General features: G+C 40.3%; 1 protein-coding gene across 2 annotated transcripts in view; it reads left to right on the top strand.

Annotated features, from left to right (window-relative positions):
* LOC143295206 (laminin subunit alpha-2-like) overlaps positions 1-27308 on the top strand; it is a 122839-nt gene that overhangs the window by 69667 nt on the left and 25864 nt on the right. The window contains exons 39-49 of one of the 2 annotated variants that reach the window (XM_076606779.1): positions 578-757; positions 1291-1445; positions 5570-5719; positions 7776-7787; positions 13669-13820; positions 14839-14992; positions 16510-16634; positions 17497-17659; positions 21117-21267; positions 24281-24428; positions 26103-26229. In XM_076606779.1, coding sequence (XP_076462894.1) covers positions 578-757; positions 1291-1445; positions 5570-5719; positions 7776-7787; positions 13669-13820; positions 14839-14992; positions 16510-16634; positions 17497-17659; positions 21117-21267; positions 24281-24428; positions 26103-26229 — 1517 coding nt within the window. The remainder of the gene's footprint in view (positions 1-577; positions 758-1290; positions 1446-5569; positions 5720-7775; positions 7788-13668; positions 13821-14838; positions 14993-16509; positions 16635-17496; positions 17660-21116; positions 21268-24280; positions 24429-26102; positions 26230-27308) is intronic. The other variant, XM_076606780.1, reaches the window with a different exon arrangement.

The following is a 27308-nucleotide window of genomic DNA, read 5'->3' as shown; positions in this document are numbered from 1 at the left end:
GCAACTGCGGCATGAAACGCCAGCAGCCAGGGCAGGGGCGGACAGGGTTCTGTGTCACTGATCATGTGCAGCTGTAAGGCACTGGTGGAAGTCTTCACTCTTGTTTTATATATATATATATATATATATATATATATATATATATATATATATATATATATATATATGATAGTTGTGTCTGACTATGACCATCAGAGCAGCAGAGGAGGCAACTGATGTCCTGACTAATTGGGCTAGCATTTGATTATAGTGGAGAGTGTCTTACCAAGTTACATACCCACTCTCGCGGCTAGAGTGGTTAACATTGGGATGGTTCCCAAAGGCCACCTAGCACCCAAGGCTGGAGCACTAAGAGCCAGTGCAATCTTGCCTCCTAGTTTGAGAGTCATAGTCCTTCACAAAAGACTAAGCTGTAAATGATTTCCCATTGCAACAGAGAAACCATCGATAATACAGCTCTCACTTTGCTGTTGGCCCAACTGTAAACTTTTGTCAACCCTTGATATGAGCTTAGTGTTGGGCCCTTCACTGTAGTAAGCATTCAGTTAAAAAGATGGATGGTGTTTTGGTGTCCTAGGTTTTGGCACACGGCTGAGGGAAATCCTGCGGAAGATTGACCTGGCTGTGGACCGGGCCAACGCGGCCAACATGACGGTGACCAACATCCAGTATGGCATCGACACCCTGCTGCTGCCCCGCCTCAAACAGCTGCAGGACTTCGACATCAACGCCATCATCTACAACGTCCGCTCCAACAGTGCGTGGTTCCTGTGGTTGTTTACACATTGTGTGTGTGTGTGCGTGTTGTGGGAAGGGGTGTTGGGGTGATGCAAGTGTGTGTGTGTGTGTGTTGTGTTTGTTATTTTGTTTAATGTCTGTCCAGTGGTTTTTGATGGAAGTCCATTCCTTTCCCCACCCCGTCCCACCCATGCCTCATGTCATTGCTACTTTCCCAGTTTCTCTCTCCTCAATTTGCATCACAAACATGCAAGCGCGAGCATACACACACACACACACACACACACTCACTCACTCACTCACTCACTCACTCACTCACACACACACACACACACACACACACACACTAACACACACACACTAACACAAACAAACACACACACACACACACACACTCTAACACACACACACACACACACTAGCACTAACACACACACACACACACTAACACTAACACACACACACACACACACACACACACACACACTAACACAAGTCGCATCATGGGGTCAGAACTACACAGTGACATCACACGTAATGTGTGTGTGACAGCGGAAGATGCAGGGAGGGGTGCCCAGTACATCAGAGCCAACCTGCCGGCAGCCAAGGACGGCATCCAGAGGAACCTGAGGAACCAGCTGACCATCTCCAACAAGATCAGGGACCTGCGCCGCAAGATAGACGAGGCTCGCAACATCACCAACAGTGTGAGTGATGATCTTTTTTTTTTTTTTTTTTTTTCCCTTCCTTATGTAAGTTATTGTGCACACGTGTACAGTGTGTGTGTCTGTGTGTTACGTTTATTTTAAAGCGTTTTTGAGCTCTGTTTCAGGGTAGGAAAGCTCTCAACAAGTATCCATTATTATTATTATTATTATTATCATCATTATTATTCTTGTATCATGAGGCTTGCAACATCACCAACAGTGTGCACTGTCCTGTCTCGTGTGGTGTGGTGTGGTGTCGATGTTGTGTCATGTCATTTTGTGTTCTGTTGTATTGTGTTGTGTTGTTTTGTATTATATTGTATCACGAGGCTCGCAACATCACCAACAGTGTGAGTCATGATCTTTTTTTTTTTCCCCCTTCCTTATGTAAGTTAGTGCGCACACGTGTACAGTGTGTGTGTGTGTGTGTGTGTGTGTGTGTTGTTTATTTTAAAGCGTTTTTGAGTTCCGTTTCAGGGTAGGAAAGCTCTGAACAAGTATCCATAATTATTATTATCATCATCATTATTATTCTTGTATCATGAGGCTCGCAACATCACCAAACAGTGTGAGTGATAATCTTTTTCCCTTCGTTATGTAAGTTATTGCGCACATGTGTACAGTGTGTGTGTGTGTTATGTTTATTTTAAAGCGTTTTTTAGCTCAGTTTCAGGGTAGGAAAGCTCTCAACAAGCATCCATAATTATTATTATTATTATTATTGTCATCATCATTATCATTCTTGTATCATGAGGCTCGCAACATTACCAACAGTGTGCACTGTCCTGTCTCGTGTGGTGTGGTGTGGTGTGGTGTTGTGTCATGTCATTTTGTGTTCTGTTGTGTTGTGTTGTTTTGTATTGTATTGTATTGTATCACGAGGCTCGCAACATCACCAACAGTGTGAGTGATAATCTTTTTTTTTTCCCTTCCTTATGTAAGTTATTGCGCACACGTGTATTGTGTGTGTGTGTGTGTGTGTGTGTTATGTTTATTTTTAAGCGTTTTTTAGTTCCGTTTCAGGGTAGGAAAGCTCTCAACAAGTATCCATAATTATTATTATTATTGTTATTATTATTATTATCATCATCATTATTGTTCTTGTATCATGAGGCTCGCAACATTACCAACAGTGTGCACTGTCCTGTCTCGTGTGGTGTGGTGTGGTGTGGTGTCATGTTGTGTCATGTCATTTTGTGTTGCGTTGTGTTGTTTTGTATTGTATTGTATTACGAGGCTCGCAACACCAACAGTGTGAGTGATGATCTTTATTTTTTCCCTTCCTTATGTAAGTTATTGCGCACACGTGTACAGTGTGTGTGTGTGTGTGTGTGTGTGTGTTATGTTTATTTCAAAGCGTTTTTGAGCTCCGTTTCAGGGTAGGAAAGCTCTCAACAAGTATCCATAATTATTATTATTATCATCATCATTATTATTCTTGTATCATGAGGCCCGCAACATCACCAACAGTGTGCACTGTCCTGTCTCGTGTGGTGTGGTGTGGTGTCATGTTGTGTCATGTCATTTTGTGTTGTATTGTGTTGTGTTGTTTTGTATTGTATTGTATTGTATCACGAGGCTCGCAACATCTCCAACAGTGTGAGTGGTATTTTGCACTGTCTTGTGTTGCGTCTTGTCATGGGGTGTCATGTTCTGTCATGTCATTTTGTATTCTGTTGTGTTGTGTTGTTTTGTAATGTATTGTGTTGTATTGTATCATGAGGCTCACAACATCACCAACAATGTGAGTGATTTTTTGCACTGTCTTGTGTCATGTCGTGTCATGTCATGTCATTTTGTGTTGTGTTGTTTTGTACTGTATTGCATTTCATTGTATTGTGCTGTGTTGTGTTATTTTGCATTGTATTGTGTTATTTTGCATTGTATTGTGTTGCATTGTATTTTGTGTTGCATTGCATTGTGTTGCATTGCATTACATGGTAATGTATTGTTTTGTATTGCATTGTAGTGTGTTGTATTATATTGTATCATGTTGTGTGGTGCTGTACTGTATAACACTTTTTTACAGCACACTTGCATGTCTGAAATTCAGGCTGCTCTCTTCGGAGAGAGCAAATCGCCACACTACCTTTTTTTTTTTTTTTTTTTTTTTTTTAACTCTGTTTTCCTGCCTGCAAGTGTGTTTGTTTCCCGGTCCGGTCTTTGCTTCTGTCCTGTTACTGTCCTCTTCCTCACAGGGTTCTTTCTCCTGGGTCTTCCAAGTCTGGAAAGGTCTTGGGGAAAATGAGAAAGCTATTTCCAGGGCTGCATAAGTCTTGGAAAAGTCTTGGAGTTGTTGGGGTTTTTTTTTTTTTGTTTTTTTTTTGTTTTTTCCAAATAAAACCCTTGACCAATACCAATCAACAGAAAGCTGAATTATTGCATGGACAAATAAACGGTCAAAAAAACAACCAGAAAAAGTGGTGAAAATTGAACACCAGTACTAGGATCTCCGCTGACCTCTTTTGTTTGGAGCGTAGCAGTTCAAGTTTTGATGCAGTTTGCCTTTGCACTTGGTATGGAAAAAAAATTTCCATCCGGTCTGCAAAACGTGTGGAGTTTTGTCTGGGCACTACTGCAGTAACCCTTTCATCCCTCTCCCTTCTTCTTCTGTGTTCTCTGCCTGCAGCTTGTTTCTGAACAGCTTACTGAGAAGGGGCGTCATTATGACCTCATCATGACTTTTGTATGATTGAGATTTGACAAACGTTTTATTGTTGTTGACAGTATGATCAGTCTTTGGTTTCCTGGTGCCAGTTGCATTGCTTGGTTCTAACTTTTTGACAGTTACACGTGACTAAATGCCTATGTTGACCGAACTACGCCATTGGTCAGTTCCATACTACACACAGTTAGTTGTGGGTTATGACCATTCTGGGCTCTTCCGTCCGAGCAATGCATCTGGCTCCTGGACACATTTTCTTTTGAATAAACTGTATAAATCTTCTGGATGAATCTTTTGTTTTCTGGTCTTCCACTTCTGAGTCTGTGGGCTGCAACTCACACATACACTCGCATGTATGTGTGGGCTTTTTACGTGTCTAACCGTTTTCGCTCAGCCATGTAGTCGATGATGTGCCATTTTTGGTAGGTTTGTGTACTGTGTATGGTCTTGTTTTCATAACCCACCTGCCGCTGATATAGATTCTTGAATCTCTTGTGTGCATGTTTGATCTTCTGCATGTGTGTGCACATGAAAGAAGTTCAGGCACCAAAAGGTCTGCACATCTGATGTCTTGGGAGATCAGTAAAGTCTCCACTCTTTACCCCACCAGGCACCACATTAAAGTCATTGGTCAATTCCATTTAATAATTTTTAAAAGTGAAATTAGACTGTACTGGAAAGCCTATATATAAACCATCAAAAAAGGCAAATTGAACATGAAGTGACACAGCATGCACACCGTTGTTGATTCCAAAATCTTACACACAAATTTCTTTGACTCTTTCACTCCTGAAGAAGAAACGCATAAGAATTATGTTTATAGAAAGATTTTATTGGAGGATTTGTTTTGTTTTTGTTTTGTTAAGTATAAAGTCCTTAAATTTTATTACCTTATTTTATTGTTGTTAGTTTTTGTTGTTTCCTTGTGTAGAATTTTTTTTTTTTTTTTTTTTTTCAGCTTTTGTTTCTTTCTTGTTGTTTTTATTTGTGTGTGTGTTATCTTTTAAACCTATTTCATGTTCTTACAGGAAGCGAAATGTTATTCATTCAGCATGGTGAAAGCTGACACTGTGTGTCTGTCTGGAGGAAGGAGGAAGGTAGCAGAATAGTTAAGATGCTCAGCTGCCAGTATAGAGAGTCCATGGGAGTGTGGGTTCAAATCCGGCTCTCAGCCTTTCTCTCGTCGTTTGGATGAGACAATAAACCGAGGTCCCGTGTGCAGCACGCACTTGGCGCATTGGAAAAGAACCCATGGCAATGAGAGTGTTGTCCTTTATGTAAAAAGAAATCCTCTCTGATAGGTACACAAATATGCATGCACTCAAGGCCTGACGTGTATGTTGGGTTTTGTTACTGTTAGGCATCTGCCTAACAGATGTGGTGTAGTATGTATGAATTTGTTTGGACGCAGTGACACCTCCTTGAGAAAGTAATACTGAACCTGTCTGTCTGTCCACAGATGAAGATGTCTCTGTCAGGAGAGGGGAAGTGCGCCAGGTCCTACCGCTCAGAGCTGGGTCCGGGTGTGACCAACGAGATCCGTCTGGCCTTCAAAGTGAACCGCACAGGTGTCGACATGCTGCTGCTGCTTCTGCAGGAGTCCTCACAGGTGTGCACTGCTTTTTGGCTCTCTTTCCCTCTCCTTTTCTCTCTCTCTCTGTCTCTCCCTCTCTTTTGCTGTCTCTCTCTTTCTCCTCTCTCTCTCTCTCTCTGTCGCTGTATTTTTCAAGCCTGTTTTAAATCAGAAATCATGCATGCATGTCCTGTAGTATGCATCCTTCCTATCCAGGTTACATCCTGTTTTGCTTGACTTGCATCCAGGTTAGTTCCTATTTTGCATAATTCCTACCCAGGTCCATCCCTGTTTTGTATCACTGTCAATCCAAGGTTTTTAATTTGCATTCTAAATCAGTTCTTGCGCATGGAAGCATGTCACGGTGCTTGCATTATTCCTGTCCAAAGTCAGCTACATAGCAGAATGGGCTAGGGTTTGAAAGTGGATCAGAAGTGCTAGGGGTGGTGTGTTTGTGAATTTTATGGGTTCATGAATAATATCTGATAATTTCTCCTGCATTTCTTCTCTCTTGAAAAAGTTCTTGATTTGCTGTTGTTGTTTGTGCAGTTTTGTGTCTTGGTGTTTCTGTCATGGTTTTATATCCTTGTGCTGTTTATTTCGGTCTGTATTGAATTAATTCTGTCATGTCCCTTTCTCTCTGTCATATTACCATCCAAACTTAAGAGCTGAAGTGATGATAGCTACCGTAAGGATGATTATGATGACAGATAGGGTGAGTGATAAACAAAACTAATGATAATGAGTATATTTTTTTATATATAGAGAGAAAAATCAACATCTCTTTCAAAAAAATGTATAAAGGTACTACTGAACATCACCAAAGTGACTCGGCAGCAGTGCAGGGTCTCCTCTGGTGTGTGGCCTCCTGGCAACCTAACATTGGTAGTTCCCTGTGGACTGCCAATGCTGGGATTGTTACAGGTGAACCCTGGTGTGGCTGTGTGAGAGGGGATGGGAGGGGATACATTGGGCGTGGGAGTAATGCCACTGAAACAGTGCAGATGACGGGGCAGCAAAACAAAAATTAAAAAATAAAGAAATAGTATAAAGTCTAGTTTAGCCTATAGGTTCTTGATTAGTAGTTGAGCACCATATTGACTTTGAAGTTAGTTTATCTGCCTCTGTGTGTGTGTGAAGGAGTTCTTTCTCATAGTGTTGCTGTGATTTATGCTGGTATGTTTTTTGTCTGTAGTTTCTTTTGAACGTTATTTTGAGCTGTACAATTACATATATATGCATGTGTGTGTTTTTTTGTGTTTTTTTTTAAGTTTCATTGGCATGTTGTTTGTGATTCTAGAAACCAAAACCTGTGACAGGTGCTTTTGTGTATGTCTGCGCTTTTGTGAAAGTGTTTATGCTGGTCAGTCTTCTTGTGATTTTTGTGTCTTTGTGTGAAAGTGTGTTTATGCTCTTCTGTCTTTCTTTGATTTGTTTGTGCATGCCTTGTGAAAGTGTTTGTTCATGCTGGTTCATCTGTCCAATAATAAGCTGACTATGCTTATGTAAAAGTGCTGTTTATGCTGGTCGTCTGCATTTCTGTAGTTTATGGCAGTGTTGGTCTTATAATACTTGTCCATTTTTATGTTGTTTCAGTAGAATGTTGTATATGAATTGCACCTATGTGCTGGTCTGTATATATATATATATATATGTTGTTTTTTTGTTGTTTTTCATCAGTTTCATTGATTAGTTGTTGGGTTGTTTTTTTTATTCTAGGTGTATGACAGGTGCTTTCTGATGTAGTTCTTTTGGTTTTTTGTTTGATTGTTTTTTGGGTTTTTTTTTTCTTTTTTTCACTGGTTTATATAAACATAGGAGGGAGAATTTTCATATTATACGGTTTTCAGCTCTGGTATATCAGTGATTTATTTTTTTGATAGTTTTTTTTTTATCCCTTTATTTTTATTTTGTTTCACTATTAAAACATGCATATTGTTTAAGTGGGTACAAAACTTATCGGAATTGCAAAAAATGAGCTGCTCCCACCATGTACAAGTATATATGAGGATGTGGGGATTGCCTTGTGCATGACATTATGTGTAACAGCCAGTAACTGGATGTTGTTGTGGTGCCTTTTGAACGTTTTCAGGCCGGGGGAAAGGTGAGAGGCAGCACACCTGTGATTGATCAGTCTTTGATCAGTCTTCTTGTCGCGCTCACCGCTCTTCTTGTCTTGCCTGTCTGCTCATCATTATCATTAATATTATTATTATTATTATTATCATTATCATCATTATTGTTGGAAGTATTATTGTTATTATTATCATCATTATTGTTGTTAGTATTATTGTTATTATTATCATCAGTACCCTTCTTCTACTTCTGCTTCTTCTTCTTCTTATCATTATTGTTGATAATATTATTGTCTGTCTGCTTGTCATTATCATTATCACTGCTCCTTTATTCTTTCTTTCTGTTTGTTTGCCTTTCCTTTGTCTCTCTGTCTCTGTCTGCGTGTCTTTCTGTCTCTGTTTGTTTGTCTGTCTGTCTGTTTGTGTGTGTGTGTGTGTGTGTGCGTGTTTCTCTCTCTTTTTTCTGTTTCTCTTTCCTGTTCTCTCTCACACTTTACCCCAGTTGTTTCCTTCCTACCTGTCTCCTACCTCCCTCCCCCCCCCCACCTCCCTCCTCTCCTCTTTTCCCCTTCCCTCTTGCACTCTGTCTTTCTTATCCCCTACCCCCACCACACTTCCCCTGACCACTCCTCAGTCCTCTACATCCTCCCCTCTCCTCGCCCTCTCTCTTTCAGTTTTTCTCTCATGCGCGCACGTGTGCGCACGCTCTCGCTCCTTGCCTTTACCACCGCCAGTGTCCTTTCATTTCTCTTTCTGGCTCAAAAGCTGCAGCTGTTATATGGTATTGTATGGTGCGTGTATCGGTCCAGTGTCTATCAGCTGTCTGCAGAGTGGTGTAAATCACACTGTGCTGTGCTGTGCCCATTTTAGGCAATGCTGTGCTGTACTGTGCTGTGCTGTGCTGTGCCACGCTTTGTCTCATATACAAACAGGACCTTTCCACTCTGTTTTTTTTTTTATGTTGTTGTAAAGAAAAAAATTTTTTTTCTTTTTTTTAAAGAATTGTTCAGTTGGTGTTTTATGACATAATTGTTTTTGATTTTTTTCTATCAGCCATTTAATAATTGTGGATGGTCATCACAAATAGCAACCCCCCGAAATCCCATTTCCAGCGAGTTGTCTGAAATTGCATTGGGTTTATACTCAGATCAGGGTTCTGCTCCTTTTTTAAAAAATTTTTTATATTTTTTATTTTTTTTATTTTATTTTTTTTCAAATGCAGATGTTCTGTAGCCTATATCATATGTGTCAGCCTGCACACTTCAACAGCTTGAAACTTTAACAAAAAAAACACCCACCTGTCTAGTGGACATGGTGCTACAGTTTTTTGGGGTTTTTTTTTCATTCCAGTAACTGTATACAGAATCCTGCAGATTTTTGCTATCAAAATTGAAAATCCTTTTGCCTCTGGGCCAGGGTTGCATGCTGAGTGGAAAGGTCGGCCTTCATGAATTATGTAGCTTTATTGCATTAAGCTGACTTTGGGGATCTGGTGGACCTACTCGGTTTTGTGTATCACAATGTTTGGTGGGTGTTTTGTTTGTTTTTAAGCATGCTGGTGTATGAAATTATGCTAGTCATTATATCACAGTTTTGCCTCTCTGACAGCTACTGATGATAGACTTTAATTCCAGAATAATGCAGGCGGCATGGATGAACATGTGCATACACAGTATTGCACGCAAACGTGGCCAAACACATTGTGTACATGTTCTTAAACAGATGGTTTTAATATACGTGTGTTCACAGTATTGCGCTTGTGTTCACAGTATTGCGCAAACATGGCCACACACATGTACATGTTCTTCCACTTCATCTTCTTTTGCGTTGATTGGCTGCACCTCCGGTGTTTACTTGTATATCTCATATATTTGAGTGTGAGTTTAGCTTCATGATAATTTTTACCCTGCGATGTAGGCATCCATACTCAACTTGGGGGGTGGGGGTGGAGGGGGGGTGTACATGTACTTAAACAGTGATTATTCAAGAGAAGTGCATAGTTTGGACATACTTTTTGAAGGTTTTGACTTTGATAGCAAAATACAGTCTTTTTCTGAAAAAAAAGGAAAATTAATGTTATCATGTCCATATTGTCTTGTTCTTTTGTCTTTTTTGTACTGCATATTTGTATTACTTTATTTATGTATTTATTTATTTGTTTTTGATATGCATTAGATGTGGTGTATGGCATATAGATCAGTTTACACGCTTTGACACCCACTTGAAACTGTGACTGTCTTGGAATTCAGAGCTGGCAAGGCCTAGTCTGATGATTATCACCACCGATGGTGGATAAAATTAGAATCAAATAAGTCCGTCAGAAACATTGGCCAATTCCCTTGACTTCTCTTTTGTTTGTGTCTTGAAGCTGTGTGTTGATATTTCACATCTCTGGGTTAGTCTTTGGGCCCCTATTTCTGTTTTGTTTTGTTTTGTTTTTGTGGTTTGACAGTCATGTCTAGCCGTGTTCCTTATTCAGTTGTGTACCAGCTGACATAATAAGTTATTCAACATTTCAGAAGATACTCTTTTTTAAGTCGTTGCCGATGATCTACGTGTCTCTGTTTTCTGATGTACATGGAGTTTCTGTTTTCTTTCTTGATGTCTGTGAGCTTGTCGTCTTTGAATTGTGTGTGTGTGTGTATAGTGTTGTGGTGCTATTGTGTAAATGTCTGTGTTGTGTTGTAGGTGTGTGATTGTGAGAGGTATGCGTTAGTGTGCATTTTAGCATGCATGGGTTTGCACTACACACGTGTGCATGTGTATGACAGTGACTGGTGTGTTTGTGTGTAAATTTGTGTGTGTGTGGCTGTGAGTTTGTGGATACATAGACAAATACTTTCTCTCCACTTTCTCTGCCAGTTTCTCCTTCCCTCCCTCCCTGTTCCCCATCTCCCTTCCTCCCTCTCTCTCTTGCTCTCTCATTCTCTCCCTCACCCACCCCCTTGCCCCATCTCTCTGGCTCCCTTCCTTGGCATTCCTCTCCAGAGGAATTTAAATGCATGCACACATTAACAAAAATAAGTTGGTATCACTGCATTTTTTTTCCCGTCAGTGAAATCAGCTTTCCATATCATTGTGTAGAAACCAGTAGCAACTGATTTTACTTTGATGAAGCTATATGATACAGAATGTGTAAAGGATTTACATGTGTGTATCTGTGAGCATGTAACCCCTTGATTTCTGCTGACAAGTAGGTCTGTCAGCTTCACTGAGGTAAGACAGGGCTTGCAGGTCAGGATGACAGTCACCACTCTTTCTTTGCACTTCTTCCCTCTTGGGACTGCAATAATGTTATCAGCAAAATCAATGACACCGTTGTCGAGCACACAGAAAATAGTAACTGCACTTCAAACTCGCACCACACTCTCATCTCATTTAACAAGGTTCAGCAGTCAAAACGTATGTGTGTGTGTGAGAGAGAGAGAGAGAGAGAGAGAGAGAGAGCATGGTCTTACCTAAGCAGCCTGCTGTTTTTATATCAGAACAGTTTTTAAGAGAGTCCTGTTGTGTCTCGTTACATTGGAGGACCAGAATTTGTGTGCATGTCAGCAAAAGGATAATCTTTTAGTTCTTATCTTGCTCAGAATATTTCTTCTATGGATTTTGAATGCAGTTGCAAGAAGCATTAACTTCGTGTTGAAGTGGAAGAAAAAAAAATGTCTGAAACTTTTCTTCAGATCAAAAGACAAATATTGACAGAAACTTATTTATAGTCGTTCCAGTTTCTTGGACAGATCATCTTCAGTTGTTCCAGCACTGTCATTTTGAGACTTGTATTGAACCAGGTGTAAGTTTCTAAAGATCCAAATAATAAAAGTTGATTTTTGTATATAATACTTTCATGTTTGCTTGGAAATTGAAGGTAATGGTGATTTTTTTGTTTTGTTTTTTTTGTTTTTTGGTTTGTTTTTTTGCATGCATGCACAGTTGTGGATGTGTATAATGTAAAACTAAAACCTAATTGCCTTATAGTTTAACACACACACATATACACAAAAAAAATGCTGGGGGTACATATTTGGATGGAATGTTTATTGGAACGATTGTAGACCTGCAAATTGCCAAACAGACCATGTGGTTTCACACACACACACACACACACACACACACAAGAGCTGGGAGTGCTTATTGGGATGGGGTGTTATGTGGACAAGAGGAGCCTGCATGGATCTGACAGGTCGCTGCTTCACTGGTGTAGGTCATTGAAGGGAATTTAGGTTCAGTACAAACTGGACTGATGACCACCATCATCATTTAAGGAGGTGGCCATTCTCATCTCATAGGCTTTATGAATTCATGCATTCTGATATCATGTAGACACCTGTCTTGCAAACTGTTTAAGCTTGTTTCAACCTTGTGTGTATATATATATATATATATATATATATATATATATATATATATATATATATATATATATATATATGAAATCATGCCATGCAGTTGTACTTAAAGGCATGTTGATCTGATTAACGGATAATCACATATGGTAGTTCTCACTTTCTCAACTCTTTGCTCCAGTTATACAAATATAAGTTTGATTCGTCGGTTTAAAGTAGTGTGTATGTATTGCTCTTTTCCCCACATATACCACATACCACATGCACTTGTATATCTTTGTATCTTTCTTGACCTTCTTTCATACATGTGTACTATCGTTCATCGCAAACTATCAACACCCCAGGATAAAAAAATTAAAAAAACGTGTGATTTGCACAGTTTTTCACATGACCATTTGTGTAAGTCTGAGTGCGTGTATGACTGTGTGTGTGTGTGTGTGTGTGCGTGGTGGGGGAGTTATGGGGGGGGAGCATGTGTGTGTGTGTGAGTTTGTGTGTGTGTGTGAGTGTGTCAAGTAGTGGCAGTAGTAGTAGTAGTAGTGTGTGTGTGTGTGTGTGTGTGTGTGTGTGTGTGTGCACAAGCGCACATTCATGTGTTGTGGTAACAATTGTAGTGGAAGTAGTGCTACTGTCATTATTTAACATATGTTTCACATACATTAGATGAATGTGTGTGGATGTGAGAAAGAGAGACATCTGTGGATGTCTGTGAATGCCAAAACCTAAAAACCAGTTTAGGAGTTTTTGACACACTTGTGTTTATGTAGATACATATACTAATATAGGCTATGAATGTATATAGTTATTGCATCTTTCGCTTTATATGCTGATGTGATGGATTTCTATCGCATACTCATACAAAAGAACACTGTCTGACCAGAAAATACTATGAACAAAACTTTTTTTTTTTTTTATCTTTAATGTGGATACAAAATCATATTGACTAGAGTAATCAATCAGAATAAGGTAGACCAGAATGTTAGATTATAAAGCTATGTTACCATTCACCTGCAAAATATGTACATGCACACACACAAATGCACACACATGCGCACAGCAATGCTTATTCTGTGCATCTGTCTCTTTCTGTCTGTCTCTGTCTCTCTCAGTATCTCTGTCTTTGTCTTTCTGCCTGTCTCTCTCTCTCTCTCTCTCTCTCGCTCTCTCAGTGAGACATATAATAAACAGAGTAATTCTCATTATGTTCCTCTCTTTTTGTCTCTCCATCTTTCTCTTGCTCTCTGTCTCTCTGTCTCTCTATGTCTCTCTATCACACACACACACACACACACACACACACACACACACACACACACAAAATCACACACACGTACATGCACAACACACAAATGCACATGCGCGCATGCACACGCACGCACACACATGCGCGCGCACACAAGTCTTCACTTCAATGCTTGCTCCACATACCTTCTAAAAAAGAAAAAAAGAAAAAAAAACAACATATATATGATATTTCTCATTCACCCACTCACTGTGCCTGATAGCCACACAGACACCTTTGCAACATTCTCTTGACCCCTTACCCTATACTGACCTTTGCCCTCAGGAATACATGGCCCTGGAGGTCAAGGACAACAAGGTCCGCTTCAGTTGGAATGTGGGCAAAGGGCCAGGGTCAGTGACCCACAACCTTGAACTCAAGGTGTTTGACCCCAGCAAGGATGAGGCGGAGAAGTGGTATCGCATCCTGGCTAAAAGGTATGGGTGTGTCTTTTGTGAGGAAATTGCTGTGCATTTCTGTGTTCTGTAGGATTTGGAAGATTTCGAGGTGGATGCCCATGTTTTCTTCAGCATGTTTTAACCTGATTGATGAGCATTGGATCAACAAATTAAAAATGATGATACTACCATTACTACTTCTACAACTACTACTTCTACTATTTCTACTACTAATGATAGTATAAACAATATTATGGTAATCATTATCATAATAATAATGATAATGATAACATAATACATTATTAATATTGCACATTCTGTTAGTAACGCTTGGGGTACATTGCATGAGTTAATGTTCCCCTTAGAAATGAAATTACATAGAACCACACTAATAGAAACAACACTACCTGGAATAATACTCTTTGACTTGATTGCAAAATAACTCCAGTTGCCAGTGCATTAAATGATATCTTTTTAAAAAAAAATCTTAATCACAGGTCACTATTCTATAACCACATTCACTCATAGGCCACAGGTGCAAGTGGGCATGTATGTATGTATTTGACCATTTTTACCCTGCTATGTAGGTAGCCATACTCGGTTTTCAGGGGGCATACAGGGTCGTGTTCATTTCACCCAGGGCAGGGCACCATCGACCAACTGGGTCGATTGGTTTTTTTACACCACCGTGTAGGCAGCCATATTCTGTGTGCGGGGGGGGGGTTGTTTCATCCAGGGTGGGCCAGCAGTATCAATTTTTCTTCCTTTGTACTTTTCCATTTATAAGACAAAAAAAACTTGTAAATTTGTAAATGACATTGTAATAATATGTGCTCTGCATTTCTTCCCCTCCACTGTTTGACTGGCCTTCTGTAGTCTCTTGACAGGGGGAAAAAAATGTAGAGTATATATTACAATGTTATTTAAAACAATTTTACAATTTTTCCATCATTTGGAACGGAACTGAATGGAAATAACACAGGGGAAGAAATGTGGATATTGCCATGTGGGCCCCGATGGAGTGTGTGCATTTCTCAGTCGTGTTTGTTCCACCCAGGGCGGGTCCTGTTGGACAGTTGAAGGTGTGGCCAATCAAAGACACAGAAGCGGTTGCTACGGAGGTCAGCGGGAAGTCAGACTCTGGGTTCTCCCTCATGAACTTCAACCGAAACACGTCCATCTACCTAGCTGGAGTGGACGATGCTCACAAGGTAGGTTGTCTGATTGATTGATATGGATACTTACCTAGCGCCTATCCTTGGTCAGAGACCAAGCTCTAAGCACTTTACAAACACGGGGTCATTTGCACAACAGGCTGCCCACCTGGGTAGAGCCGACTGACGGCTGCCGCTGGGCGCTCATCATTCATTTCCCGTGTCATCCAGTCAGAGTTCAGTCATGCACACATACACATTCAGACAGACATGTAACATTTTATGTGTATGACTGTTTTTTGGGTGTTTTTTGGGTGTTTTTTTTACCTCGCCATGTAGGCAGCCATGCTCCATTTTCAGAGGTGTGCATGCTGGGTATGTTCTTGTTTCCATAATCCACCGAACGTTGACATAGATAACAGGATCTTTAACGTGCATATTTGATCTTCTGCGTGCGTATATGCATGAAGGGGGTCCAGGCACTAGCAGGTCTGCACATATGTTGACCTGGGAGATTGGAAAAATCTCCACCCTTTAGCCACCTGGCACCGTCACCGAGATTCAAACCCGAGATCCTCAGATTGAAAGTGTGTAGATGGTTACAGGTACATGGTGTTTTGTTGCGGCCTTGTTCTTAGTTTGTATTGCATTGTGTCTTGGTCACTTTATCGTTCACTATTGTATGTGCATGATCGTAAGTTTATTGTACAGTGTTGGCCACACACCCATACGATACGATGTCATTCATTATCGTATGTGCACAATCGTATGTTTATTGTGCAGTATCATTCACACACCTGTACAATGCAATACGATAAAACACAACGCAGCACAACACAATGCAACACAGCACTGCATGTTACTACACAGCACAACACAAAACACAGTATGTTGGCTGTGTATTGACACCGTCGAGCATAACACAGGACAAGCTGTACGGGTGTATGGACAATGTAAACAAACACAACACAGCACAGCACAATGCAACACAACGCAGTACAGCACAAAACAGCACAGCACAACACAACACAGTACAGCACAAAACAGCACAGCACAACACAACACAACACACTACATCGGATGTGTACAGACACTGGTGGGTGTGACGTGGGGCTGGGTGTATGGGTGAAGTGAACAGTACAGCACAAAACAGCACAGCACAGCACAACACAACACAGTGCAGCACAACACAACACAGTACAGCACAAAACAACACAGCACAACACATCACACTATGTTGGATGTGTACCGACACCAGTGGGCGTGACGCAGGGTAAGCTGTATGGGTGAAGTGAACAAACGGCAGAGCTTAGCACAACACAACCCAACACAACACAAAATGCACAATGTTGGATGTGTATTGACACCAGCGAGCATGATGCAGGACAAGCTGTGTGGATGTATAGACAATGTGAACGAACACAGCGCAGCACAGCACATTGCAGCACAACAACACAGCACAGCACAGTACAGCACAGCACATCGCAACACAACACAACAACACAGCACAACACAAAACAGCACAGCACATCACATTACATCACAACACAACACGCTATGTTGGATGTGTACAGACACCGGTGGGCGTGACGCGGGGAAAGCTGTATGGATGTGTTGGCGATGTTACTGTGGACAAGAAGCCCATCGGGGTCTACAACTTCAAGACCTCTCACGGACAGTGCAACGCCAGCAAAAACGTGTATGTCCTCTGTCTGTCTGTCTGTCTGTCTGTCTGTCTGTCTGTCTCTCTCTCTCTCTCTCTCTCTCTCTCTCTCTCTCTCTCTGTTACCTTGGATTGACACACATGTATTGCTGTGTGTACTTAATAAGTATGTGTGTGTGTGTGCGCACGCTTGTGTGTGTGTCTGTGTGCCTGTGTGTGTGTGTATTTAGTTCAATGCAATACAAGACAATGCAGTATGACACAAAACAATCTGATTCATTAGAGTACAGTGCAACACAACACAACACAATGCAACACAATGCAACGCAACACCACACCACACTACACCACACCACACTACACAACACAACACAACGCAACACAACACACATACAACCCAACCCAACCCAACCCAACCCAACACACCACACCACACCACACAACACAACATAATACAGTCATCTTTCAACACGATCTTGCTCTGCATGTCTCTGTGTGGTGTGTTATGTCTCAGCCTTCAAAGGCAGTCCAGCTCACAACACACCACAACCAGCTTTCGACACAATCTTGCTCTACATGTCTCTGTGTGGTGTGTTATGTCTCAGGCTTCAAAGGCAGTCCAGCTCACAACACACCACAACCAGCTTTCGACACAATCTTGCTCTACATGTCTCTGTGTGGTGTGTTATGTCTCGGCCTTCAAAGGCAGTCCAGCTCACAACACACCACAACACACCACAACCAGCTTTCGACACAATCTTGCTCTGCATGTCTCTGTGCGGTGTGTTATGTCTCAGCCTTCAAAGGCAGTCCAGCTCACAACACAGCACAACACACCACAACCAGCTTTCGACACAATCTTGCTCTACATGTCTCTGTGCGGTGTGTTATTTCTCAGCCCTCAGAGGCAACCCAGCTCCCGGGTGTACACCTTCAATGGCCACGGGTACGCCACCATGCCCATCACCGCCTTCAACTACCGCTCAGACCGCTTCACCATCACGCTGGAGTTCAAGACCTTCTGGGAGAACTCGCGACTCTACTTTGCCGGAAAGCCTGAGGTGTGGTGGGCATGTGCCTGAAGAGAGAGAAAGAAAGTGAAAGAGACAGACAAACAGACAGACATAAAGAGATACTGAGAAAGACCGAGACAGATGCACAGAATGAGCATTGCTGTGGATGTTTGTCTGCGTGTTTTGCAGGTGTATGGTAACATAGCTTTATAATCTAACATTGATGGGTTATGGGTGGGTGCGTGAGTTAAAATCAAGTTAAAAAAAAAAAGAAAAGAAAAAAGAAAAAGTCAAACTTTTTAATATTTCATGATAGTAAATTGAATAAACAGCAAATGCTTTTTTAATTCTTTTTATTTTATTACTACATTAAGCCTTTCTGAAAAAAAGCGAAAGTGGATCCTAAAATATAAACATGCATGCATGCATATGCACAAACATGTAAACACACACACACACACACAGAGAGAGAGAGAGAGAGATAAATAGATAGATGGTTGGGTTTGTTGGTTGCTCGCTTTCTTGTCAGGATGACTAGCCAGTCATTTAGGGGATGCTCAGTGTTATTTTCTGTTTATCAGTCAGTGAGAGAAAAAAATGTGGAGGTGGGTTTTTGGGTGCATCCCAGAGCAGGTTTTTGTTGTTTGTTTTAATGTTGTTGTTTTCAAGGTGCATATGTTAGCAATGCATGGGATATAAGTTTATATAATATGGGTACAAAGCACAAATACCATAAATCATAAGAGCTAGGTGACAGCGTCATAATCATGGTTGTCTCCTGGGTGCTAAGGAAGACAGATCACTGTGCCATCATTTGTGGAAGTCATTGGTGGAGAGGCATGTGGCTCTGGAGCTAAAAGTCCAGGGCATACTTGTGGTATATGCCATGCAAATGACATCAGTCATAAAAAAAAACCAAAAAAAACTTGATGACAGTATACATTATTCAAATGACATAAATCATAAAATTTCATACACAGTTTACATGGTTCAAATGACAAAAATCATATAAAAAAAATGTTGCATCAATATACATTGTTCATATGACATACATCATGAAAAAAAAACTTTGCAGCAACATGCATTGTTCAAATGACATTAGTCATGATAAGGTTGCAACAATATACATTGTTCAGATGACATTGATCTTAAAACTTTGCAACAATACACCTTGTTAAATGACATAATCACAAGAACTCTCTGTGACAGTGCACATTATTCAAATAACATAAATCAGTGACAATATACATTTCTCAAATGACATAAATCATAAACTTGAGGATAATACAGACAGCGCAATTGACATAAAACAAATGAACTTGGCTACAGAATATCATCTGTCTTCTACTTTTTCTTTGTCTTCTTTTTATTACTATTATCATTATTATTATCATGATTATTATTATTATTATCATCATCAGAGTTCAGGTTTTGTTCAGGACACCATGGGTCACTTGACCAGTTCACCACAAAATCAGTGGGTAATTTTCATAATCAGTGGCTGGTTGGGTCAGGAAAAATGACCCCTTCTTCTCACCCACTGCACCCCCGTTGGGCCGCCACACATGCCCAAAATTTGTAACTGAATTTGTACTGTTTCCATCACACCCATCGGTTTGAAAATGGTGTATATTTAAAAAGAAAAATAAATAAAATAAAATAAAAATAAAAAAAATAGTAGAAACAAAAACAAAGCGGTAGACCTGAAATACTACAGATCTACAGTGTTACTGTCATTTACATTAGTCAAATTTCATTGCTTTAGGGAAGCACTTTCCTTTGCTTTGAGGGAATTCACATCTTAACAGTAGCAAAATAGCTCTATATTTCCAGAAGTACTGTGTGCCAGCATAATTTGCAGACCTGTTTAGTTCCGTTTTTGTGTATTCACAAGAAGAAGATTAAGTACACTTACAGATAATGTTATCTATGCAAGCATGTGTATGTTGGGTGATGGAAACATGAACAAACCCCAAAAACAAAATATGACTGCTTAAACGACAAAATAAAAAACAGCATTGCATGATTGTAAACGTGCACTTACACTTTTTTTTTTTTTTTTTGCTGCCCCATCATCTGCACCGTTTCAGTGGCATTACTCCCACGCCGCTCATTCAGATTTCCCCATGCACGGCCACACCCGGGTTCATCCGTCACAGTTCCAGCTTCGGCAGTCCACAGGGAACCATCAATGTTAGGTCGCCAGGAGGCCACACACCAGAGGAGACCCTGCACTGCTGCTAAGTCACTTCGGTGGTGTTCAGTGGTGCCTGTTCTGATTTAACGTACTTAGGACACCACCTACTAAGCCCCCTACTAACGACAATAATAGCTCAGTCGCGGAGCCAGACTGAGTGAGCGTCCCTCCCAGAGTGGAGATCGCCACCACATCCCTCAAACAACTGTTCCCCATGAATCTGCTGACACTGAAGACATTGACAGGACTCACCCCAAGCACAGAAGTGGTGGGATATCAAAACTGAAGTCACTATGAGAGCAGGGCATGAAAGGCCACAGACTTTGAGACTGTTTTGTTTATATTGATGATGATGGAGGAGGAGGATGACGATGATGATGACGATGTTGCTGTGGAGGTCCATTTTGGTTTGGGACTCCGTGACAAGGCTGTACTCTACGCTTCTTGTCATAATGATATCCTGGCGTTAACCAGGCCCGAGAGATACAGACACTTGCAGTGTTGGTCAGGTAATTAGAGCAACACACCCAAAGACGCATCCTTGAAGTGGATGACACTCGACTGTGTGGTCCCAGTCTCCCCATTTAAGCCCACAGTACACTCAACTCTGATAGGAGTCGGCCACGGGCCGAAAAACCCACCTCCGCTGGGATTCGAACCCGCGTCCTCCCAGCCGTCAGTCCGCGACGCTAACCACTTCGCCACGGCGGCTGGTCACTTACACGTATCTTGATCGGATCTTGATTTTACTTGATAGGACCACACGCATGACATGAACGAAAGTAAAGCCAAAAGCTGGCCACGAATGTTGAATAAATCTATCATATTCAGACTCTCCAGATGCTCAAATGTAACTGTTCTGAATACTCATTGAATCTTTCTCAGCGTTAGGCAGCATCTTTTGGCTGCATGCTCCACAATAGATGTTAAACATGATATATCTAAGACATCCTTAAGGATATTGGCGGGGTTGTAAAAAGCTAAATATGATTTTATCTTCTTTTTTTTTTCTTCTTTTTTTTCCATGTTCGTCTGCTGTATATTGAACTGTAGAAAAACAAAAGTGGCGCTTTTATTTATATTTTTCAGAGTTTTTAACTACTTTCATGTTTGTTTTGCTTGAGAATAAGAGATCTCTACAAAAGCCCTTTTAGCATGACCAATTTCACGAAAAACTAATAATTGACCGACTGGCTACTAAATCGATTGGTCATTTCAAAATTGTATGTGTTAGTGACAGATGACCGACATGAAACCTAAAATCCTGTATTATGATTAATAGAGTGTGTTGTTTGTCCTTTATCTCAGGAAGGGGACTTCGTGTCCATCGACCTTGTGGGGGGGAAGATCATGGTCCAGATGTACTACGGGGGGACGAGCATCGCGCGGGTCGAGTCCAGCTTGGCCTACAACACCAACAAGTGGACCAACATCAACCTGCAGAGGAACAAGCTGGATGGTCAGTTCCCACGCACCCGCCCACCTCTCTCTCTCTCTCTCTCTCTCTCTCTCTCTCTCTCAATACAGAATCTACCTACCTTCAAAAATGGTGAAACTGTGATGTGTCAAGGTGTCATGTATGATGCATGCATTTATCTATGTAATTACAATCAAAAAGGCCATTGATGCAAGCACCAAACAAGAGTCCTGTTTATGCATGACTTGACAATTTTATTTGGTGTTATGTATGACAGGACTGGTTGGAATGTTTTATTTGAAGGTGAATCCCAATCCCACCATGTCAACGACACCCCCCCCCCACCCCCCACCCCCTCTCACCGCCCCCCCCCCCCACGCCCTAACCCTCCCCCAACCCCCTGTTTTACCTGCACCACCACACGCTGCCTATGTATTGTGGCCCAAAGCTGATGTACAAGTTGCAGTTCAGTTTCAGTTTCTCAAAGAGGCGCCACTGTGTTGGGACAAATCCATATACACTACACTACATCTGCTAGGCAGATGCCTGACTGCAGCATAACCCAGCACGCTTGTCAGTCCTTGACTGCATGCTTATGTTTGTGTGTACCTATCAGAATGGGTTTCTTTTTACATACTTTTGCCAGAGGACAACACTCTCATTGCCATGGGTTCTTTTTCAGTGCGCCAAGTGCGTGCTGCAAACGGGACCTCGATCTATCGTCTCATCCGAAAGACGAGATGCACAGTTTGATTTTCCAGTCATAACTTGGGAGGAAGGGCAAGAGCGGGATTCAAACCCACACCCTCACGGACTCTCTGTATTGGCAGCTGAGCATCTTAACCATTCTGCCACCTTCTTCTGATGTACAAGAAAACATTTGAATTGTCTGTTTGTCCTGCCGTCCTCTGTGTGTGTGTGTGTGTGTGTGGTGTGTGCATGCAGGTCAGCGACCAGGAGGTGCCAGGACAGAGTGTTGTCAAGCACCACAGGCTCCCTGCCTGACAGGTGTCTGCATCATTCTGCTGTAGTATTGTGATGATGATGATTATTGATTATTATCACTATGATGATTATCATTATCATTATTATTACTGTTATTATTGTTGTAATTATTATCATTATTGTTGTTATTAGCTGTAATAGTAGTAGTAGTGGTATCAGTATTATTATTGTTGTTATTATTGTTGTTGTTGTTACAAGTATCATCATCATTATTATTATTATTATTATTATTGAATAATGGCTTCTGAGTCACAGCACTGTGGCAGAGTATTGTAAAGGCATAGTGCCTTGGAGATGTTAGCATCATTCTATATATTTCTTCTTCTTCTTTTTTCTTATTGTTATTATTATTATTACTGTTATTGTTGTTATTATTATAATACTAATATTATTACCATTGTTAGTATATCATTGAGACACAACACAGTTGCAGACTGTTGTATATGCCACAGTCATACTGCTTTGGAGGTGTGAGTATCATTCTGTATTATCATTATCATTATTATTATTATGATTATTATTGTTATCATTGAGACACAGTACAGTGGCAGAATATTGTAGATGCCACAGACCCACTGTCATTCTGCATTTTCTTTCTGTCTCTCTTTTTTTTTTTTCTTTTTGATTTTTATTGCGACACAGCACAGGCATACTGCTTTGGAGGTGTGAGCATCATGCTATATTATTATTATTGTTGTTATTATTGAGACACGTCACAGTGATAGACTATTGTAGACGCCACAGGCATACTGCTTTGGAGGTGTGAGCATCATTCTATATTATTATTGTTGTTGTTGTTATTATTGAGACACATCACAGTGATAGACTATTGTAGACGCCACAGGCATACTGCTTTGGAGGTGTGAGCATCATTCTATATTATTATTATTGTTGTTATTATTGAGACACATCACAGTGATAGACTATTGTAGACGCCACAGGCATAGTGCTTTGGAGGTGTGAGCATCATTCTATATTATTATTGTTGTTATTATTGAGACACACCACAGTGATAGACTATTGTAGACGCCACAGACATACTGCTTTGGAGGTGTGAGCATCATTCTATATTATTATTATTGTTATTATTGAGACACATCACAGTGATAGACTATTGTAGACGCCACAGACATACTGCTTTGGAGGTGTGAGCATCATTCTATATTATTATTTTTGTTGTTATTATTGAGACACATCACAGTGATAGACTATTGTAGACACCACAGGCATACTGCTTTGGAGGTGTGAGCATCATTCTATATTATTATTGTTGTTGTTATTATTGAGACACATCACAGTGATAGACTATTGTAGACGCCACAGGCATACTGCTTTGGAGGTGTGAGCATCATTCTATATTATTATTGTTGTTGTTATTATTGAGACACATCACAGTGATAGACTATTGTAGACGCCACAGGCATACTGCTTTGGAGGTGTGAGCATCATTCTATATTATTATTGTTGTTATTATTGAGACACATCACAGTGATAGACTATTGTAGACGCCACAGACATACTGCTTTGGAGGTGTGGGCATCATTCTATATTATTGTTGCTATTATTGAGACACACCACAGTGATAGACTATTGTAGATGCCACAGACATACTGCTTTGGAGGTGTGAGCATCATTCTATATTATTATTGTTATTATTATTCTTGACACACGGCATAGTGGTAGAGTATTGCAGATGCCACTGATTCCTGTCTAGGTGTGAGTGTCATTCTGTATTATCATCATTATTATGATTATTATTATGGTTGTTTTGTAATGTGTTCTGAGACAGTATTGTAGCAGAGCCAGCTGGACATAGACTTCTGGTCCAGCGTTCACCAGTAATCAGGGTTCGTGGCCCCCCGAGTTGACATGGCGATATTGTGTCCTTGGGAAAGGCACTAATTTACTCTTGATTCTCATCAATCCACCCATGTGTTAATAGGGAAAAGCGCAGTATGAATAAACGTCAATTTCTTAAACAACAGTTGGTGTAGTTATGATTTTCAGAAAGTAAGTGATTTTTTTTTTTCTTTTCTGGTTTTTGTTGCAGCGTTGCTTCAGATATTTGTGGACACGCATAAAGAGGAGGAGAAATTTTTCAGCGCCAGTGGCCCCAACTCTGGGTTGGAGCTCATGGGAGAGTCCATGTACATTGGAGGGCTGCCTGAAAGCTATGACCTGGACAAATTCCCTCGGAAGTGAGCTGTCTGCCAGCCTGTCTGAATCAGGGTGGATTGAGTGAAAGAGAGAGAGAGAGTGTGTGTGTGTGTTCCTGAAAAGAAATCAGCATTTTCAACTTAATCAAATTTTACACAGACTGAAGTTGACATGGGTGAACTGGTTTTTTCACGAGTTTTTTTGTTGTTGTTGTTGTTGTTGTTTTTAACTGGATTTTATTTAGATTTTACGTTGCCTGATTGAGACATGGGTCAACTGGTCTTTTATTTATTTTATGTTGTTTTGATTGCTCCTAAAACTTTATTTTGTGTTCTCTTTAACTGCTTTGTAGAATGGACGGGTGTATATTTGTGTACAGTTTATGTTTAGTAAATTGTTTGTTAGGTGCTGTCCTATTTAAGTGCTTAATTGTTTTACATTCTGCCCTGTTTTACTGGTTAATTGTTTTACACTCTGTCTTATTCAACTGGTTAATTGTTTGTTACATTCTGTCCTATTTCACTGGTTAATGGTTTGTTAGATTCTATCCTATTTAACTGGTTCATTGTTACATTCTGTCCTATTTTACTGGTTGATTGTTTGTTACATTCTGTCCTATTTTACTGGTTAATTGTTTGTTACATTCTGTCCTCTTTTACTGGTTAATGGTTTGTTACATTCTGTCCTGTTTTACTGGTTAATTGTTTGTTCTATTTAATTGGATAATTGTTAGTTAAATTCTGTTCTATTCAACTGGTTATTTTTTTTGTTTGCTACATTCTGTCCTATTTAACTGGTTGATTGTTTGTTAGATTCTGTCCTATTTAACTGGTTCATTGATTGCTAGATTCTGTCCTATTTTACTGGTTAATTGTTTTCTACATTCTGTCCTATTTAACTGGTTGATTGTTTGTTAGATTCTGTCCTAGTTAACTGGTTGATTGTTTGTTAGATTCTGTCCTATTTAACTTGTTGTTTTCACTTCTTTCACACAGCAACTTTTATCCTGATGGTTAATTAAGCATCAGGGAGGCACCTCTTGGTGCTGTGGTGGAAACGGTCAGGCATTGGCCTTTCAATCAGAGTTCAAGGCCCTGTTTTTTGGCGTGGTGTTGTGTTCTTGGGTTTATATATAGACTGGGCTTATGCTTGCTTTTTTTTTTTTTTTTTTTTTTTCCAAGTAGATGTGGTGTAGTGTATATGGGTCAGTCCGCACACTTTGACACCTCTGTGAAACTGACACTAAAGCTGGAACTTGCGGTGAGAGATCACACGGGCTGTATTGAAAAAGGCTGTGGTGTGGTGTGCTGTGACCCGCTGGACCTATGTGTGTGTTACTTTGTGTTGTATGATTTTTTATCACAACAGATTTCTTTATGTGAAAGTCTGGGTGCTATCATCAGATAGAGTGCGTTGCTGCAGTGATGCTACATTCTTTATTTTTTCTGCATGCTTTTGTTTCTTTTCTGCATGCAAGTATATCTGTTTCACTGTCGTTGTGGATTTTACTTTAGGATTCTGCTAGGGACAACTCTGTTGTTGCCACAGGTTCTTTTATGCACGAAGTGCATGCTGCATAAGGGACCTCAGTTCATCATCTCATCCGAATGACTAGTGTCCAGACTGGCCACCATTCAAGATCTAGAGAAGGGGGTGAAAATTCGAACCTGTACCCTGCGATTCTCTCACTAGGCCACCGCTCCACTGTGTTACAGAGACGTGAAGGACACGAAGAACTTCCTGGGCTGCCTGAAGAACATCGGTGTGGGGCCCTCCTCCGCCATTCCTGTGGACCTCACTGAAGGGGTGCAAGTGGGAATCCGACCTGGCTGTCTTGATAAGGTCAGCATCGCTCATTTTGTTGTTTGTTTGTTGACTCACTTGTGTAAACAAAGTGAGTCTATGTTTTAACCCGGTGTTCGGTTGTCTGTGTGTGTGTTTGTGTCTGTGTGTCCGTGGTAAAATTTAACATTGACATTTTCTCTGCAAATACTTTGTCAGCCGACACCAAAATTTGGCATAAAAATAGGAAAAGTTCAGTTCTTTCCAGTCATCTTGTTTAAAACAATATTGCATCTCTGGGATGGGCACAAAAAAATTTTAAAAAAAGAAGCCTAATTATATGCAAACTGCATTTACTGTTATATTTATATTTTTTGTATTCTCTAAACTTGGCACTTTGACCTCTTATTCTGACACAAAAACAAGAGCATTCATTATTATCATTTTTTGTTCAAACAGGAACTTCTTTTGCTAAGCATGGAAGTTTTATTTATTTTGCAAACGTTTTGGTGCAGATAGTAAAAAAGGGAAATTACTCTGTAATTAATGCTAGGGGACTTAATTCGCTTTAAACTGATCTTTCTCATCTTAAACATTACATTTTGAAATTATGCACAATACATAAAAAGCTTGGATTTTTTTTTTTTTCAGTGTATCACAAGTGAGTCTTGAAGGCCTTGCCTCTCTTGTTTTGTTGTTTGTTTTGCAGTGTTGTGTTTTTCTCCATATGAAAAGTGGGGGTCTTTGTTGTTGGTGGTGTTTTTTTTCTCTTACAATTCAACAGAGGATTGCATCAAAGATCGCAGGTGCAAAACAAAAAAAAAAAAAAAAAAAAAAAACAACACAAAACAGCACACATTTAATAGAGTGGGATGAATTTAAACAGTTCTTCTATGCAGCACCCCAATTACCCTTGACTTAGTAAAGTGACAAGGAGAAGAAGAATGTTGTTTTGCAATAATGTTCAGACTTCATTATTTCCTCATGAAATAAGGAAAATTTCCTTACATGCATGTGGAGACACAAAATATAAGCATAAAGACATGCACGTGCACGGCTTCTACCCCCTCCCTTTACCCCTCCATATATGGGAACGTACAGAACATTTGCCAGAGCACACACATGCACACTCACGTACT

This window comes from Babylonia areolata, chromosome 20 (genome assembly GCF_041734735.1).
Source record: "Babylonia areolata isolate BAREFJ2019XMU chromosome 20, ASM4173473v1, whole genome shotgun sequence".
Lineage (NCBI taxonomy): Eukaryota > Metazoa > Mollusca > Gastropoda > Neogastropoda > Buccinidae > Babylonia > Babylonia areolata.
The sequence above is the reverse complement of the archived record's forward strand: the minus strand, read 5'-3'. Positions and strand labels throughout refer to the sequence as shown.